We start from the raw sequence: 17446 nt of genomic DNA on the forward strand, positions 1-17446 counted from the left end.
GAAACAACTTCAATTTTGTCACAATTTGAGGACGTGGTGCTTCTAAGATTTCCATCATCTTTTTCGGCTCCTTATGCAAACCATCTTTATTGATATTGTGACTCTAATAGTTTATGGATGTCTTGAAAAGGTCACACTTTTCTTTTTTAACTTGGAGATTATGGTTTTGGAGCCGTTTCAGAGTAGCTTCAAGTGTTCTTGTTCACTTGAACCGGTTATGAGATCTAATTTAGATAATATTGCACCCCATTTTGCCCACTCAGAATTTGATACATGGACCTCTGAAAAAGAGCAGAAGCAATTGTTATCCCAAATGGAAGTCTCCTGTAACGACACAGACCTTTGTGCGTCATGAGGGGTGGCTGTGATTTCGCAGCCATATTCATTTGTAGAAACATCTGTGATAGGTCTATCTTACTTAATTTCTGACCACCAGAAAGTCTAGCAAATAAGTCTTTGATCAGCAGCAATGGATAGGGATCTGCGCACAATACTGGATTTATAGTTTTAAAATCTCCACATAGCCTTACTGAGCCATCTTGTTTAAATACAGGAATTATTGGTGTAGCCCAATTACTTGTAATAACTGCTTCCGTGACTCCTGTTTGGACTAGTCTTTCTAGTTCTTCTTTGACGTTTGACCTGATGGCATCTGGTACAGTTCTGACTTTGAGACATTTTGGTGAACTGTTTGGCTTAATTTTGAGTTGGACTTCATCTGCAGTCATTGAGCCTAGTGAGTCTTCAAACACCTTTTTACACTTTTCCAGAAGTTGTTGTAGTTCATCCTTTGAATCAACAAGTTGATTCACCAATCCTGTTGCATTTGATTTTTTCCAAACATACACTTCCAAATAAAGAAAGCAAGTTCCCAAGGACAATGTGGAGCGGCAACTCTGCTGTTTGTCCATTGAATTCTACTTTTACCATAATGTAACCTTTCAATCGTGTGATCTCTTCTGTGTACATCTGTAAGATAATATTTGATAGTTTAATGACAGATGCTTTAACTTCTGATTATAAATGGTCTTGGATATCAATGATGCAACCTCCTTAGGGCAATTAAGAGCCAACGACATTGCTGTGGGTCTGGAGTCATATGTAGGCCACACCAGGCAAGGACGACAGATTTCCTATCCTAAAGGACATTATTGAACCAGATGGGTTTTTACGACATGGCTTTTGATTCCAGATTTTTATTGAATTCAAATTTCACCATCTGCCACGGAGGGATTCGAACCCGGGTCCCCAGAACATTACCCTGGGCTCTGGATTACTAGTCCAGCAACAATACCACTATGCCACTGTCTCCCCTCAGTATGAAAGAGGTCTCCTGTTCCACAATACAAAATATATTTTTTTCTTTTGCCTTAAATGTGGTGTCTTATTTGAATAGTCGCTTGCACAGAATTGGAAAGACTTTTGAATCGCCGTTCCCGCAACCCAGATTACTTCGCCACATGCGGGTTCCCTGCAGCCTGGAGTCTACCCACTCCCAACGCAAGCAAGTTTTCTTTTTAAAACTGTTGTTCTGTTTGCTCACAATTTGGCTTCCTTATTTTTCAAACCTTCTTCATCGCGGCCTTTCCATCCATCGACATCTGGGTCCGGTCCTGAGAATCTTCTCCTCCGCTCTTAACATTGTCTTCGCTTTTCTCGTCGTAGTTTTTTTTTAGTACCTCAGCAATTTTCTTGCCTCAATCCTCAGCTTCCGTTTTTTCTTTTGTTATATTCTGAATGTGCAGCAAAGAGGAAAGGTATGGAGGTGCCACACACTTGGATTTTTAACAAACACAATGTGAGGTTTATTCAGATGTTACTCATACAGTATAAGATGGAGAACTGAAGCCCACGCAAACACTCTGCTGACGACACCATAGATCACATGATGTTCCATCAGCAGGGATGTATTCCTTAATACATAACAATATTAAGCTAAGGGGCAAAGAGAGAGATAGGAACAGAGAAAAAAATAAAGACAATGGAGAGAAAGATTCCTTAAAAAAGAACATTGAATTTTGCAAACCCCTTTGAGGGAGGCAGGCAAGAAAGGAGGATAGAAGGGGAGGAATGAATCTCATTGAGGATGAATAGGCCTATTGTTTCTCAGAATCCACTTTTAATGGGAGGGAATGATGGAGGGTTAAGAGCAAGGGTCAGTGACAAGCAATGGAACTGAGAGGTGAGGATTTGAAGGTTGAATATGCAATTCAAATGGAAAGGGGTGTGGATAATGAGAGGAGTGAGGAGATGGTAGGAATGAGAATAGGTAGTGGGGTGATGAATGGGGAGGGGAAACAATGGAGGCAAGGAAGTGAAGGAAGCACAAATTATTGGAGGAGGGAATGAACAGGGAGCCATTGAAGACAACACTTTCCTTGCAATGCTCATCCAAAATGCAGTTATTTTTCCTGCCACATCACACAACATCCAATACCTCACAACTGAAAGGCAAAAGAAAAAGGTGAAGATGCAGATATGAACATAGAGAGAAGCAAAAAGAGATAAAGGTGGAGAAGCAATGGAGTAAAAAAAAAACTAATGGATAAAAGGAACGGCAGACTGCCATAATGCCAGAGGAACTTGACTAATATTTGTTAAAATTGCAAACTACGTGTTCTTTAAATCTTTTATTTGAAGTCCAACAAAATGGAAATGTTTTAACACAGAAGTAACAATAAAAATGTTCCTTACTAAATAGAATGTAAGTGGTATTAATCAATTCAGCTGAAGGCTCAGAAAATTTAATATGCACACACAAAAATATAAAAACATTAATATCAGATGCATATTTTTGAAACATTTTTAAAGAACTGGTTCAATTTAATACTTTCATGTTTTAACCAACTTGCTAACAAATTAATGCATTAATCTTAAAAATGATTTCAGGACTGAAATTACTCAATACAATATTGGTAACACATGCATTGATACAGTGAAATTCCTTTATCCAGAAAGAAAAACATCAGAAAACAAAATGCTAAAGTGTTTGTTAAAATAACTGATAAGGAACTTTAATTGTTACTAACATCGCACACTCCAGCCACTTCTGAACCTCGTTCACAATTTCAGCTAAGCTAAATAGTATAATCTCTTGTGCTTTATCATTTGAATATAGAGTCCTAAATCTTCAGTGATGGAAATTACTTTGTAATTCCAAGACATCTTCTCAGATGTGCTGCTGTTTTTTCCATATGTTGTATGTCCCAGGTAAATTGGCGTTTGTTCGATTGAACTTTATTCAATTGGCAATATAAACGTTTAAGGATAGCTTCACACCTTTTGTTCTGTACCTGAAGAAATTAAATTAAAAATTATATAGTGGAAAATTGGATAGTGAGGGGATAGTAAGGAAAAGTAAATGGAGAGATGAGTTGTAGGTGGGTAGGAGATTGTCGAGGGTGTGAATGTGAGAGACTGGGGAGAGGGATGAGGTCTCAACCTAAGTGGGTAAGATGAACAAAGGCGAAGGAACTCTCCTGTGCCTAGGGCAAGGCCTACAATCTATCTCACTAGGGGGTGCGACTTCCAAAGTTCACAACCTATTTCAATGGAAACTGGGAGCCATAGGGCCATCTAGGTTTTAAAGGGAGATACAGGGAAGGGAAAGAATCCAATAAAATCCATTGATAATTCTTGAATCATACAGCAGGACAGGAAGCCTAAGACAAAGTTGTAGCCAAAATAGCCTAGCTATGTGCATCCCACCACTGTCCTCTCCTGTTAAAGCTTACACACTCCATGAACATGCTGTGCAAAGGAATATGGAGGTAAAATTGGATTCAGTACCTCACATATTTTGGGCACTATGAAGTCCCTTCAAGTTCCAAAATGGTATCTGCAGCAAGTATGCACACATCTGCTATGAAGTGTGCCAAATGCCACATTGGTAAACACATTAGTGTGCGCAGAGCTAATGTCCACTGGCAGCATGCAGAGTAGGCAGATAATGTCATTAATAAACACACAACACTGATTGGCACCAGTGCAGTCAGTATGAAATTCCACTCTCCAGCTCTTGTCTTCTCAACCTCTCACAGCTGAACATGTGTTCACTTACATCATGGCTCGCTGCCTCTGCCCCGAACGTCCATCCTTCAGTGCTATTTAATGGAACCATCAATTACATTTATGTTTGTTCTGGCTGTTGCAATAATTTCAGATGTTTTGAGTACTTTTCCATACATGTTACAAGGATCAAAAGTTTTCAGTGAATAATATGGCAGGTGATGAAGTACATTTTGCTGACTTAAAGGCTTGTGTACAAACAAGCTGCTTTCAGACATGAGTGGCCTTGTACAGTATCTTCTTGGCATTGAACATAATTGGGAGAATGAACAGAATCCACACAGGGAAGGACAAACTGCTAGAAAAGGGAGAAGGAAATGGAGAGGGTTTGCAGTCGGAGGCCATTTCTACAGAAAGTCCTTTGGGAGAAGAGCTGTTGGGAAAAAAGATTTTGGACTGTTGTGCTGCTCCAAAAGTCCCTTTATACACTAGTATTCCCAGCCAGGTTGGCATTTGCTTGAGCAGCCATGCAGAAAGCTGAAATTACATGACAGGAGCCATAGGGCCATATTATGGCTCACAAGGTCAAGTTGGGAAATTTCCTGATTCACTGGACTTGTCTCAGTAAAAAGTGCCGCTACACACACAAAGGTTGCTCCTGGTCGGTGGGTGTAGAATAGGGTCAAACCCGCCAACCAAGGAAGCAAATTGTTGCTGGTCACAGCAACAGGTGAGTTCCAAGACTGGTTACAAGGCCTGTCCCAATATTCTGGGATTTCATCCCAGCTGTGTTAGAGGATTTTATCTCCACTAGTCTTCCCATCCCCATCCAGTCCCGATGGCCCTTTATACCCTGCATGGCAAATCAAGATCCTTCCATTCCCATTCACCCAGTATGCACCCTATACATAATCAATGTGTGATGAATGTAAGAAATATATATCTTTAGTATTGTCACAAGTAGACTTATATTAACACTGCAACATATAGTATATATATATCTGTTGTTGTAATATTTAAATAAAATCCTGGTTTAACATACAGGCAAGCAGCGTGACTGTAAAAGGTGCAATTAAGATGTTGTAAAAGTGAGATCATAATTCATTCCAACAATGTATTTGTTTAAAAAGAGAGGCCTAATGGAACTTTGTTACGATTGCTGGAGATTCATCAAAGTCATGGCCAGGACTCTCTGAAATCCCGGCCAAGTGTTGACTCCGGGTAAACACCGGAGTGGTTTACACCAGGATAAACGGGCCTCCTGGCCCAACGATTCAGCGACCCTCTGGGGACTAGCACGGTGCCGGAGTGCTACGCGCTGCTTCGGCCGTCTCCGCGCTGGTGTCGCGCAACATGGCGGAGAACTACAGCGGGCCCGCGCAGAAGCAGGTAGGCCCCTCCAGATCATGGGCGCCCGCTGATCGGTAGCCCCTGATCGCGGGCCTGGACACCGTGGAGACCCCCTTGGAGTCAGACCCCCCCCGCACCCCCACCAGGACGGCCACCGCGGCCGTGTATTCGAGCTCCCCCTGGGTGGTACCAGATTGGAACCACGCCGGCGGACTCGCCGGAACTCGGTGGGAATTTGAGCGGTCGACTGTGGAGAATCAGCACGGGGGCCTCTTCCAGCGGCCCCCGATCGGTGCCGCGTTTAGCGCTGAATCTCCGGTCGCCGTAGAATCCCGTCCTAGTGTCGGAGTGGCGTGGCGGGAATTTCCTGCATCACCGCCGATTCTCCAACACAGCGGGGGTTCGGAGAATCCCGGCCTGTATCTTTGAAGCTTCATACTGTATTCGTGGAGACATTTTGTTGAGATTCTTTTTAACGATTGCAACCCATGGTCGATGATCCATCTCAACGGTAAATGTGAGTAGGCCATATATATGTGTATGGAATTTTTCCAATCCAGCTACCAGTCCTAGGCATTCTTTTTCAATCTGTACATATCTGCACTCAGACTCCGTCATAGACCATGAAGCATATACCATAGGCTTCCAGTTGTTTCCAGCTTCTTGTTGTAGCAATACTGCATCTATACCATATTTTGATGCATCAGTAGATATTTTGGTGTTCCTTGTTGGATCAAAAAAAGTCCGCAAGGGCGTGGTTGTAAGAGCTTTCTTTAGTTGGAGCCACTCCTGCTCATGCTGCTCTGCCCAAGTGAAATCATTCATTTTCTGTATGATGTCTCTGAGACACGCTGTTTTGGCTGAGAGATTGGGAATAAACTTCCCTATGAAGTTGATCATGCCCATTATTTGTAGTACTCCTTTTTTTAATCTGTGGGTCGTGGCATGTTTAGTATGCCATTAATCTTCATTTCATCTGGCTCTATTCCGTGAACAGAAAGCTTGTCATCCAGGAATGTAATCTGCTGTACTCGAGATTGGCATTCGGCCTTATAGAGTCTCAGCCTGATGCTTTGTAAAACCTTGATCAGTCATTGTTTTCCTCTCAGGTGGAACCCCATATATTATAGACCCGGACCCCCTCAATGATATTGTTCCATAGCTCTGTGGAATACCTGGGTGCAGATATAATGCCAAAGGGCATGCGAAGAAAGCAATATCTGCCAAAAGGAGTATTCAATGTGCTGAACTTGGTACTTTCTTCATCAAGCTTAAGCTGCCAGAATCCCTGTGATGCATCAAGTTTGGTAAAAAATTTCACACCAGACATCTCGCTTGTGATTTCTTCCCTCTATGGAATTTGATAATGCTCCCTTTTAATGTTTGCATTCAAATCCTTGGGATCCATACAAATCTTGAGATAATTTTTCTTCTTTTTCACACAGACCATTGAGTTGACCCAATCTATAGGTTCTTCTATTTTCCTTATGACTCCAAATTGTGTCATCCTGTCTAACACCACCTTGAGACGGTCATGCAATGGTGCTGGAACTCTTCGAGGAGTGTGTATCACCGGTTGATCATCCTCTCTTAATTGTATTTTATATGTGAAAGACAGGACACAAAAGCCCTTGAATATTTCCAGAAAGGCCTGTACAATGGACTTTACTGAGCCACGGTGTGTACTCAGTGCACAGTCAGTGCTATAGACTCTTCGCACCACTTCCAGTGCCTCACATGCTTCATCATCCAATTATGATTCATGACCTTCAGCAGCAATTGAGAACTTCAGCTCGTGCAATTTGTTTTTTACTTGCATGTCTAATCGCACATATCCAAAGTGTCAATCTTCTTACTACTGTAGTCTTGAAGTAAGAACAGTTTATTTTGATTTCTCAGCTTTAGCTGCATGGTCTTACTATCACCTATACTGATTAGGTTCGTCTTTGCAACAGTATCTAATTTAATAATAATTAGCGGTTGATTGGTAATCAAAGGTACAGTCCTTTGTACCTTGTTACTGCTGCAATATCACTTTCAGCACTCCTTATACTTGTGGGCGGCATTTTATTCGGTATAGCTTCATTTGCTGTGTCTTCATCTAACACTAGGCCAACGAACATGTGTCACTTAAATCAGTGTCATCGATCACATTAATCGACTGCCCTGCATTATTTGAGAACAGTGTTTCGCAAAGTGATTTTTCCCTTTGCACTACGTGCATATTTTGAAAAAAGCTGGACACTGCCTTGGCAGGTGCTTACAACCACATTGTTTACATGCAATGACTAGTTTCAGACCATTTAGAATAGCTGCTGAGACCACGTTTCTTTTATAAGTGCGTCACAACACCAATGGCGGCTGTATTGCTTGCAATACTCATGCCAAAATGCCTTGCATTAAACATATTAACATGTCGCACAGCTAGTCTGCTAGCATGGCAAATCTTTTTGGCATCTTCTAATTGAAGCTCATTTTCTCATAAAAGACGCTCTTGCACCTTCGTATCAGGCAATCCAAAACAATTTGATCTTTAATCATGGAGGATTTCAGAGTTGCAAAGTTGCATGTCTGACTTTCAGCTTAGGGTCAGTAAGAAAACTATTGAATGATTCGCCAGTTTTCTGTGTGCGCATTCGAAAAATGAACCTTTCATATGATTCTTTTTCTTAGGTGTCCAATCCTCATCAAATTTTTTGATTACAGCATCAAATTTCTTACTGTCTTCCTCTTGCTCAAATGCAAATGTATTGTATATTTCAATAGCCTGTAGACCTGCCACCGTGAGCAATAACACATTTTTTCTCTCATCTGGCTGTGCATGCAACCTGATAGCTGAGATATACAGTGTGAAGTGCTGCTTAAACGCGCACCAATTTCTATCCACATTTCCAGTAAGTTGAAGCTACTCTGGAGCTTTCAGACTTTCCATTTGAAGAACCACATTTTTCTTGCAGCAATGTTTCTTCTTTGTTTGATTACTGTGCCATTCAAATCATGGTACCCTGTTATGCTTGTGTACTATGATAATAAATGAATCGGTATACGACAGAACATCTAGTTCTTGTTAAGTAATGTTGAATAAACTGTGGGTAAACTAAACCATCACTAACCAAACTGTGTATCTTTTAACCAAGCTACTAACAGCTTCTGTAACTCTGATCAAGACTGGCTCTGTCCGGTTCCAGTGTCCTGTACCTCTTGCATGACACCCAGTGGTCAGAGGCTATATACACTTGTTATATATACTGTTACATACACTTTTATATACACTATTACTGCATATCATTCCACCCACCAGCAATATGGATTGTGACTCATGGTTGGATGTTTTTGGCACTAAGTGCCGCACTATGCAGTGGGAAAAGCCGGTATTGCTGTTGGCGAGTTCAATGTCACTTTTCCCACCTTTGCTGATTTCCAGGAATATCTCACCGTGTGTAATATTTCTAACAAAAAGAGTAAACCACACGACCAATATTTTGGAAAGTTACTTGCAACAAAATAAAATTGACATGGGATGTGTGATCTCCAATGACACATATTTGAATTTTGTCTCTCCAAGACAGATATGTATTTTCAAAGTTAAGTTTTTACAGGTTTTGTGCATTATGGAGCAGTTAGAAGTGTTTTTTCTCTTTTTACAAAATGTCAATCTGAACACAATTTCCCAGCTTTCTCCCTGCCACCCACTGGCATAGCAGATGACCTTGTTGTTCATGAATGTTTCACAGTTATTACTTAGATACCAATCAAACAATAACAGATATTTCCATGACGGTACTGACTAAATATCCAATTAAACATTGGGAAGACTGAAGGCATTGTTTTTGGTTTCCATTCCAAATTCCATTGCCTAGCTACTGACTTCATCTTTGCCTCCCTTGCAACAGTATGACATGAAACCAGTCTTTTCACTACATTGGTGTCATATTTGACATCAAGATGAGCTCCTGTCTGCGTATTAATGCCATTGGTAAGATCACCTACTTCACCCCTATAACATCATCCAACTTTGCTCATCTCAGCTGATCTGGAACCCTTATTCATGTCATCTGCAGACTTCACTATTTTAATGCACGCCTGTCTAACTTCCTACATCCTATACTCCTTAAACTTGAGGTCTTACTTTGTACCTGTACACCTATCAACCTCTGTGCTTGCTGACCTATATCAGTCCCTGGTGAAGCTGATATTAGAATTCTCATTTCTTATTTTCAAAGCCATCCATGGCTTAATCCTTCTCTATCACTGCCAGGCCCATACCCTCTGAGATATTATGAGCACCAATTTTAGGGCTTGAAAACATCCCTGATTTTAATCACACCATTGTTGGTGGTTGTACCTTCAGTTGCCTCAGTCTTAAAAGTCTCGAATGTTCCTGCCTACAACTCTCCATGCCGCTACTTTACTTTCCTCCTTTAAAGTATTTCTTGAAACTTATCTTTTTGACCAAACCTTTGGCCATCGAACAGAATATTTCCTAATTTGACTCAGTGTCATATTTTGTTTTACAATGCCCTTGTGAAGTGCATTGGGACACTTCATTACATCAAAAGGTGTTGTAAAAATTTGATGTGGAGATACTGGCGTTGGACTGGGGTGAGCAAAGTAAGAAGTCTTACAACACCAGGTTAAAGTCCAACAGATTTGTTTTGAATCACTAGCTTTCGGTGCGCTGCTCCTTCCTCAGGTGAGGAAGGAGCAGCTTCTTACTGTAAAGACTTCTTACTGTAAAAATTTGAGTGTTGTTAATTACATTTTCTACAAGCACAGACACTAGGGGCGCGATTCTCCATTGGCTGATGCCAAAATTGGGAAATGCGATTGGGTGGAGAATCAGTTCCGACGCTGAAAACGCAACAGGCGGATTTGACACCAAATCACAATTCTCAATCGCCGCGACAGCAATGTCAATGCGTTCCAGCAAGCTCGTTCAGTAAAGACCGTTTGCATTGCATTAGCGGGCCAGACCCTGTATTCTCTGGGGCCTCCACGATTCTCTGCCTCCGATGGGCCAACTTCCCGGCAGCGCAGTTCACTTGTGCTTTTAAAAATCATGAAACCGGCATCATGGCTCGTGAGGGAGAAAGAGGAGATAGGCCACAGAGAGACGTGACCGTGGGCTGGTGATCCAGACACTGGGCTGGCTGGGTGGAGTGGGGGTGGGGGGGGGGGGGGGGGGGGGATTTGGGGGGGCGGGGGCTCTGCCAGGGTGCCGGGAGTGACAGGAACATGGGTCGTGTGGCCGGGTTGACCCCCCCACAGGTCTGGGGCAGTGCCCGCCACTGCCATGGTCCGCAAGGCAGCAATTCTGCTGTGCAACCCACTGACCACCTACCTTGGCCCCTTGGTCTGCAGAGTGACACCGGCCTTATAAGTGTCCCCATCGCCCCCTCCGCCCTACCCCCCATCATCCAACTGGCCGTCACCCACCAGCAAGGCATTAGGTGGCCCACCAAGAGCAACGGCCACTGTAAGCCCTCTGGGGCGCCGCACAGGGGCCACGGAGCATACCGCTTCCATGGGCAGAGTCAGCCGATGGTACCCCTGGCAGCAAGGACGGGAGCCAGGGCTAGAGGCCTCAACGGTGCCGGGCACCGACTGGGCCAGGGTTGCGATGATGCGGGGGGGGGGGGGGGGGGGGGGAGGCATGCAAGGGCAGAGCCCACAGTGCCAACCGGGGCCACCATGTAGCCCATTGGACGTGGTTGGGCACGGGGGAATGTATCATGCTAACATGTGGCCCTTTCACCTCCTGCAGATAATGAATATTGGAATTCAAGCAGCAATGGTGGCCTTCCTGCTAGTTGCCACAGCCCTGAGGGATGCCCTGTGGCTGTATGAACTGGCGCTGCTCGAGGAGGAGGAAGCTGCAGCAGTGGAACGTGCAGCAGTGGAGCGTACCCCAGAGGTAAAGGAGGCAGCCGCCCAGGATGGAGAGCTGGCTGCCCAGCAGGCCGAGGACGATGAGGTGCAAAGGAAGCGCCGCATGAGGCCTTGTGTGTACCAGCAGCGCCTGTCATTCGAGGACCTGCTGGACTGGGCATGCCGTCGAAGACTCCGACTGAGCAGGGAGACAGTGCCATATCCTGGCGCACCTGGCATCGTGGGGGAATGGGGACGACACCAATCCAGGAGGCCATCAAGGTCCTTCCAGGTGTCAAGTGGGGACCTGTCCGGGATGTCACAGAGCTCAGTGCACAGGTGCATCCACGCCGTCATGGAGACCCTATATGCCAAATTGGCACAATACATCCACTTCAATGTGGACGAAGCCCACCAGATGCGTTGACAGCGGGGTTTGCCGCCATCGACAGGATACCCCGAGTCCAGGGGGTGGTCAATGGGATGCATGTCCCCCCACGAGCACCTGCAGATGACAGGCCGCTCTACACAAACCGAAAGGGGTTCCACTCGATGAATGTGCAGCTGATATGCACGTCTGCGACCGATATCCAGGCAGTGTGGATGATGCCTTCATCTTGGCACACTAGATAATTCCTGTTATGTTCAAGATGCACCCGTGCTGGGGCTGGACTCCTGGGTGACAGGGGTTATCCACTGCGGTCGTGGCTGATGACACCTATCCGGAAGTCGCAGACCAATGTCGAGAACCACTACAATGACCATGCAGTGACCAGGGGCATGATCGAGCAGTGCTTCGGCATCCTGAAGATGCGGTTCAGGTGCCTGGTACTGGAGGGGCCCCTCCAAGTATGATGCTGAGAGGATCGCCCATATCGTGGAGGCCTGCTGCGTCCTCCACAACATTGCGCAGCTGAGGGGTGACGTGCTGGAGGAGGAGGATGAACACCAGGTCTCGTCCGACGAGGAGGGATGCAGAGGAGGGTGAGGATGAAAAGGACATGGGGCCTGGGAGGCCACATGATGTGTGCGCCATGTTAACGCGCACCGTATCCCCCCTCTCCCCCCCCCCCCGCCCCCCCCCCCCCGCCCCCCCCCCCCCCCCCCGCCCCCACCCCTAGCCTGCATCCCCCTCCGTGATACATAGCTGCCGCACTACAAAGTGCGGGCCTTGGGTTGACAGTAACATCGTGTCTGTTCCGTGGGATGGAGGATGATGACAATCTGCTATGTAATGACCTCTGGAGATCCGCGAGATCCGCATCATTTGACAATGTCTGACTCCTGCCCACGGCAGCACTTTGTACCATCCACCTGTATGATCCCTGTATGCGAGCTGGCCATTCCATCACACGGTGCCTTCTAATCTCTGAGGCGACAGTGGGGGGGGGGGGGGGGGGGGGGGGGGGGGGGGGGGGGGGGGGGGGAGAGGATGGGGAGCCCAGCTCACCACACAACCCATCACCCCTCACCTTCTCCCCCCCACTCCCTCTTTGGCCAGCCCAGACCAGCACACCCCTCACACACGACTGACAAAGCACTAAGGCAGGTTGTAACAGTGTTTAATGTGCACAAATATTTACAGATTTGTGCTCGAGCCTCTATAACTAAACTGTGCCCTACACCCATGCCGACTTAACTGGTGTCTACCATTCGGGCCTTACGGGCCCCTAAGGCTACATCCAGGTGGATCCCAAGACAGTACATTAGGTGTGGAGGTGGCCTGCTGTGATGCCCGCCCTGTGATTGGGCCTGGATGGGCCCGGCTGCAATTTGGATGTCCCAGATGGCGTGGAGTGCTGCCCTGTTCTGCCCGCTGTCCACCAGATGCTCTAGGGACAGGAGTGGGGCAGTCTAAGGTGCTGCAGTGTTCTGGTACCTCCCCTGCATGAGTCGCCGGCATGGACCCCATCACCTTTTCCTCCCTCGGAGTGCCCGATGACCCCCAAGCTATTCCATAGGACGGAGTGTAAGCGGAGCTATCCCCTGAGCCTTCACCGCCACCTGGCGCTGCCCAGTACTGGAGGCCAGCAACGGCACAGAATTGGCAGGCCTTGGACATGCTGATCATAGCCAAAACTCTCGCCTCCAATGCTCCACCACGGACACCACCCATGAAGTAGTGGCCTGGGTGGCACGCATGCTTGGCACACCACCTCCTGCTGCTGCACGCGGTTGGATGCTCACATGAAGTCCTTGGCTCTGCGATTGCATCTCCACAATCGATAGAACTATCCATTCCAGAAGCCCGAAACCCATTCGGATGGCAGCCTGTCCCTGGGATCGGCCTGCCCCATGACCGTCCGCCCTCTTCGGGTGTTCCTACCTCCACCTGAATTTCCAGATCATCTGTGTTGTGTGCACCCAATAGTGTCTCAGGAGCCTCTTCACTAAAGTGGCCCAACAGAGGTGAGTGTCTTTGGGATGGTGAGAGTGTTGGAGTCAGCTGTGGCGGGAATTTGTGTCAACCTCGAACTCGAGCTCCGGGTTGTCTTGGGTCACCCATCGCCAGCAGGCCCTGCAAGGCAGAAGATGGTACGCATGATTAAACCGCAGGCCGGTAGGGAGTGGGGGATGGTGGGGGGTGAGGGTGGTGTGGGGGTGAGGGTGGGTGTGGTTTGTGGGGTGAGACTGGTGTGGATGTGGTGTTGACACATGTCACAGAGAACCGCAACGATCTCCACTCTGGCGACCTCCTTTTTTCTGGGCCACCGACAATGTTCAGGACCCTCTGCTCAGCCACGGTGGCCACAGGTCTCCTGGCGGTTCTGACCGGCCTTCTCCAGGGGACGGGGTGACAGAAAATGCACAGTGTTAAGACCAGTCCGACACATGCAGCCAGGGATGGGTAGCTGGTGGCCTCAGCGGCCAGGGCACCTATCATGGTGGCCAGGATGGGTACCGACATGTGGTGCTGGGTGGGGGTTCAGCTGCCCTCTGGATGGGGGAGGGGGCTAGGGTTAGTTTGGGATGGGGGTTAGTGCCAAGGGCACAGTGCTGCCCACTCACCCTCCTTAGGGCGGCCAGGGTGTGCAGTTTTTATGGCACTGCAGGCCGGTTCGGATGGTGCTGCTCCTGATGCTGACCACCTCTGCCACCTGCGCCCAGGCAAGGTGAATGGCGGATGGTGGCAGTGTCCTTCCTGGGCCGGAGTACAGGGTCACCCACCTCTCCCTCCACACATCCAGGAAGATCTCCAGTCCGTAAACCGTGGTGCTATCCTCCTCGCTGCCATCTTGTTGGCTCGGATGGTGTGTGTGGGGAGTGAAGTGTGTATATGCTGGCTGCAGCTTGTCAGCCTCCTGAGTGACAATCGCGAATCTGGCACCATTTCTCATTGGAATTGATGATGTTCCATGTGGCGTCGGTGCTAGCCTCTCAACAGTCGCTGAATCGGTCCAGGTGCAGCTCCAGTTTTGCTGTTGTGGAACTCCACGAATCTTGCACCAGCGTCAACACTTAGGGCGCGATTCGCTGACCTTGTTGTGCTCTCACTCAAGTGTAATGAGGCAGTGAATTGCAAGAGAGGCCATAAATGAGATTTGCGCCATGCGCTGAACAGTTTGCGATGCAACTGGCCTGTTCCCCTCGGCAAAATTGGGGATCGCGCCGTAGTGTGGTGAGAAACCAATTATCACCACTTAAGCCCCATTTCCTTTTTCCAATTAATTGGCAATTAGCGTGGCCAATCCACCCTACACTGCACATCTTTGGCTTGTGGGGGGTGAAACCTACGCAGACATGGGCAGAATGTGCAAATTCCACACAGACAGTGACCCGGGGCCAGGATTGAGCACGTGTCCTCAGTGCCATAGGTAGCAGTGCTAACCACTGCGCCACCGTGCTGCCCACACTAAGCTCCATTTCCATACAATTTATAGGGCAGCACGGTAGCACAAGTGGATAGCACTGTGGCTTCACAGCACCAGGGTCCCACGTTCAATTCCCCGCTGGGTGACTGTCTGTGCGGAGTCTGCTAGTTCTCCCCATGACTGCGTGGGTTTCCTCCAGCTGCTCCGGTTTCCACCCACAGTCCAAAGGCCATGCTAAATTGCCCTTAGTGACCAAAAAAGGTTAGGAGGGGTTATTGGGGATAGGGTGGACGTGAGGGCTTAAGTGGGTCGGTGCAGACTCGATAGGCCGAATGGCCTCCTTCTGCACTGTATGTTTTATGTTCTAATTAACGAGAGCGACCCCATATCCAATGGCCTCCCAAGCAAGTACTCACGCTGGGGCCGATTAGTACTCCTTTTGAAAAATGTGAACCTGGCTAAGGGCTTCTGTGGGGAACCAAGGAGGTGAGTAGCCATCTTTGCTCACAGGCAAAGAATTTGGGGGTGCTGGGCCACCCCAGTGCTTCATGGGGGGTTGGGGACCCTTTGCAGAGGTGAGCTGCCATGGGGGGCAGGGTGAGCTGGGGAGATGGGCAAAGGGTCAGCCCGCATTGCAGAAGGAGGTGACAGAGGCATCATAATGATTTTGCGAAAAGGTGTTTAATGTGTTGTACAAACCCAATGATGCCGACCCTCCCAACCCCCACCTCCTCTCTCCAACCCCCACCCCCTCCAATAAGCAACCAGCTGCTTATCCCATCCCGTGGCCTTCGATGACCCCGGCGGGCATCCTCTGGGGGCTTTGGAGCCTGAGGGCCCCGGAGCACTTGTTGACAGCTCGTGTTGCGACTGCGAGCCGCGACCTCATCAGAGGGGTGGAACCCGGGGGAGCTGGTGCCCACTGTCGCTACTCCATGGAACAGGTCTGGCTTGGCACCCGGAAGCCACTCCTCCCGACCGGTGCCCTTAGGGCCCTGGGGTTCACCTTGGGACAGAGGGGCAGCTGGTTCGGGCCCTGGCTGCCCATGCACCATCTGGCTCTGCTAGCCCTGGCAGTTCCTCATGGTCTGCACCACCGTGCGACACCCTCGGTGATGCTCCTCTGTGACTGGGACATGCTCTGCAGTACCTCAGCCAGGTCCACCTGAGAGCGGGACATGTCGCGCAGAACCCAATCAAGGTCGGCCTGGTGCTGGGTGACATCCCCCAACAAGTCGCACATCCTGCCATGACCTTCAGCCATGGCCATCACCGACTGCGCGACGCTTTGGACACCTTTACTCATGGTGCCGACATCGTGCACCAGGCTCTCCACTGCGATCGCCATCTTAGCAGTGTTGGCCTCGGTGCCACTCATTGCCTGCGACATCTCCTGCGTCCATAGTCTCTGGGACTCCTCCAATCGGCTATGGATCTGCTGGAGTGACACTGACATGTCCCTCTGGATGCCCAGGTTGGTCCCTATTGTCTCCATCAGCTCCGGGTAACCTGTTCCACAGGCTGAGCATCAGGCTGGGACCCAGCTATGTCCTGGCATCCAGCAGACCTCCGATTGCTGTCTTGCCTTGGAATTCCTGCCTCCATCTGATGTGAATCATCAGCAATGCTCTCCAGATTGTGCCCCCAAAGCCTATCCAGTAACATGTACCACTGAGGTGTGTGCTGGTGGGGGGGTGAGGATGACAGCTATGCCACGACCACGGTTGCATCCTCGAAGCAACAGTGCTACCATGCCGCACACCATACCTGCACAGTGGTTAGCACGGTTGCTTCGAAGCTCCAGGGGGGTCCCAGTTTTCATTCCCAGCTTGGGTCACTGTCTGTGCAGAGTCTGCACGTTCTCCCCGTGTCTGTGTGGGTTTCCTCCGGGTGCTCAAGTTTCCTCCCACAGTCCAAAGATGTGCAGGCCAGGTGGATTGGCCATGCTAAATTGGTCTTAGTGTCCAAAAAGTTTAGGTGGGGTTACTGGGTTGCGAGGATAGGGTGGAGGTGTGGGCTTAAGTAGGTGGCCCTTTCCAAGGGCCAGTGCAGACTCAATGGGCCGACTGGCCTCCTTCTGCACTGTAAATTCTATGATGCTATGATTCTTTCCTCCGAGGTGTTCTCCTCGGAGTCAGGAGAGGGTGCTGCCGGGGATGGTCCGGCTCCGTCGACTGGAGGACCTGCAGGAGAATGGACATGTGGTCAATGGGAGGGATGGGTCATCCAGTGTGGTAAACCACTGTATTGTATTGTATTGTATTGTACTGTTGCATTGTTACATACCTGGGTTTGTCCTGTGGCTCCTCCCCTCGGGCTCATGTATAAAGGTGGCTGGTCTCCGCCTCTGATCCAGTTCGGGATCAGAGGCCAGAAGATTTTCCGTTTGGTGTATTAAAGCCTCAGTT

At 48.2% G+C, this 17446-nt stretch overlaps 1 protein-coding gene across 1 annotated transcript in view; it reads right to left on the reverse strand.

The window, feature by feature from the left end:
• Window positions 1-3047: 3047 nt before the first annotated feature.
• LOC140428693 (coiled-coil domain-containing protein 122) overlaps window positions 3048-17446 on the reverse strand; it is a 98613-nt gene continuing 84214 nt past the window's right edge. Inside the window, exon 4 of the mRNA XM_072515426.1 lies at window positions 3048-3293. Coding sequence (XP_072371527.1) covers window positions 3144-3293 — 150 coding nt within the window. The 3' untranslated portion in view covers window positions 3048-3143. The remainder of the gene's footprint in view (window positions 3294-17446) is intronic.

Source organism: Scyliorhinus torazame, chromosome 8 (genome assembly GCF_047496885.1).
Source record: "Scyliorhinus torazame isolate Kashiwa2021f chromosome 8, sScyTor2.1, whole genome shotgun sequence".
In the NCBI taxonomy this organism is placed as follows: Eukaryota; Metazoa; Chordata; class Chondrichthyes; order Carcharhiniformes; family Scyliorhinidae; genus Scyliorhinus; species Scyliorhinus torazame.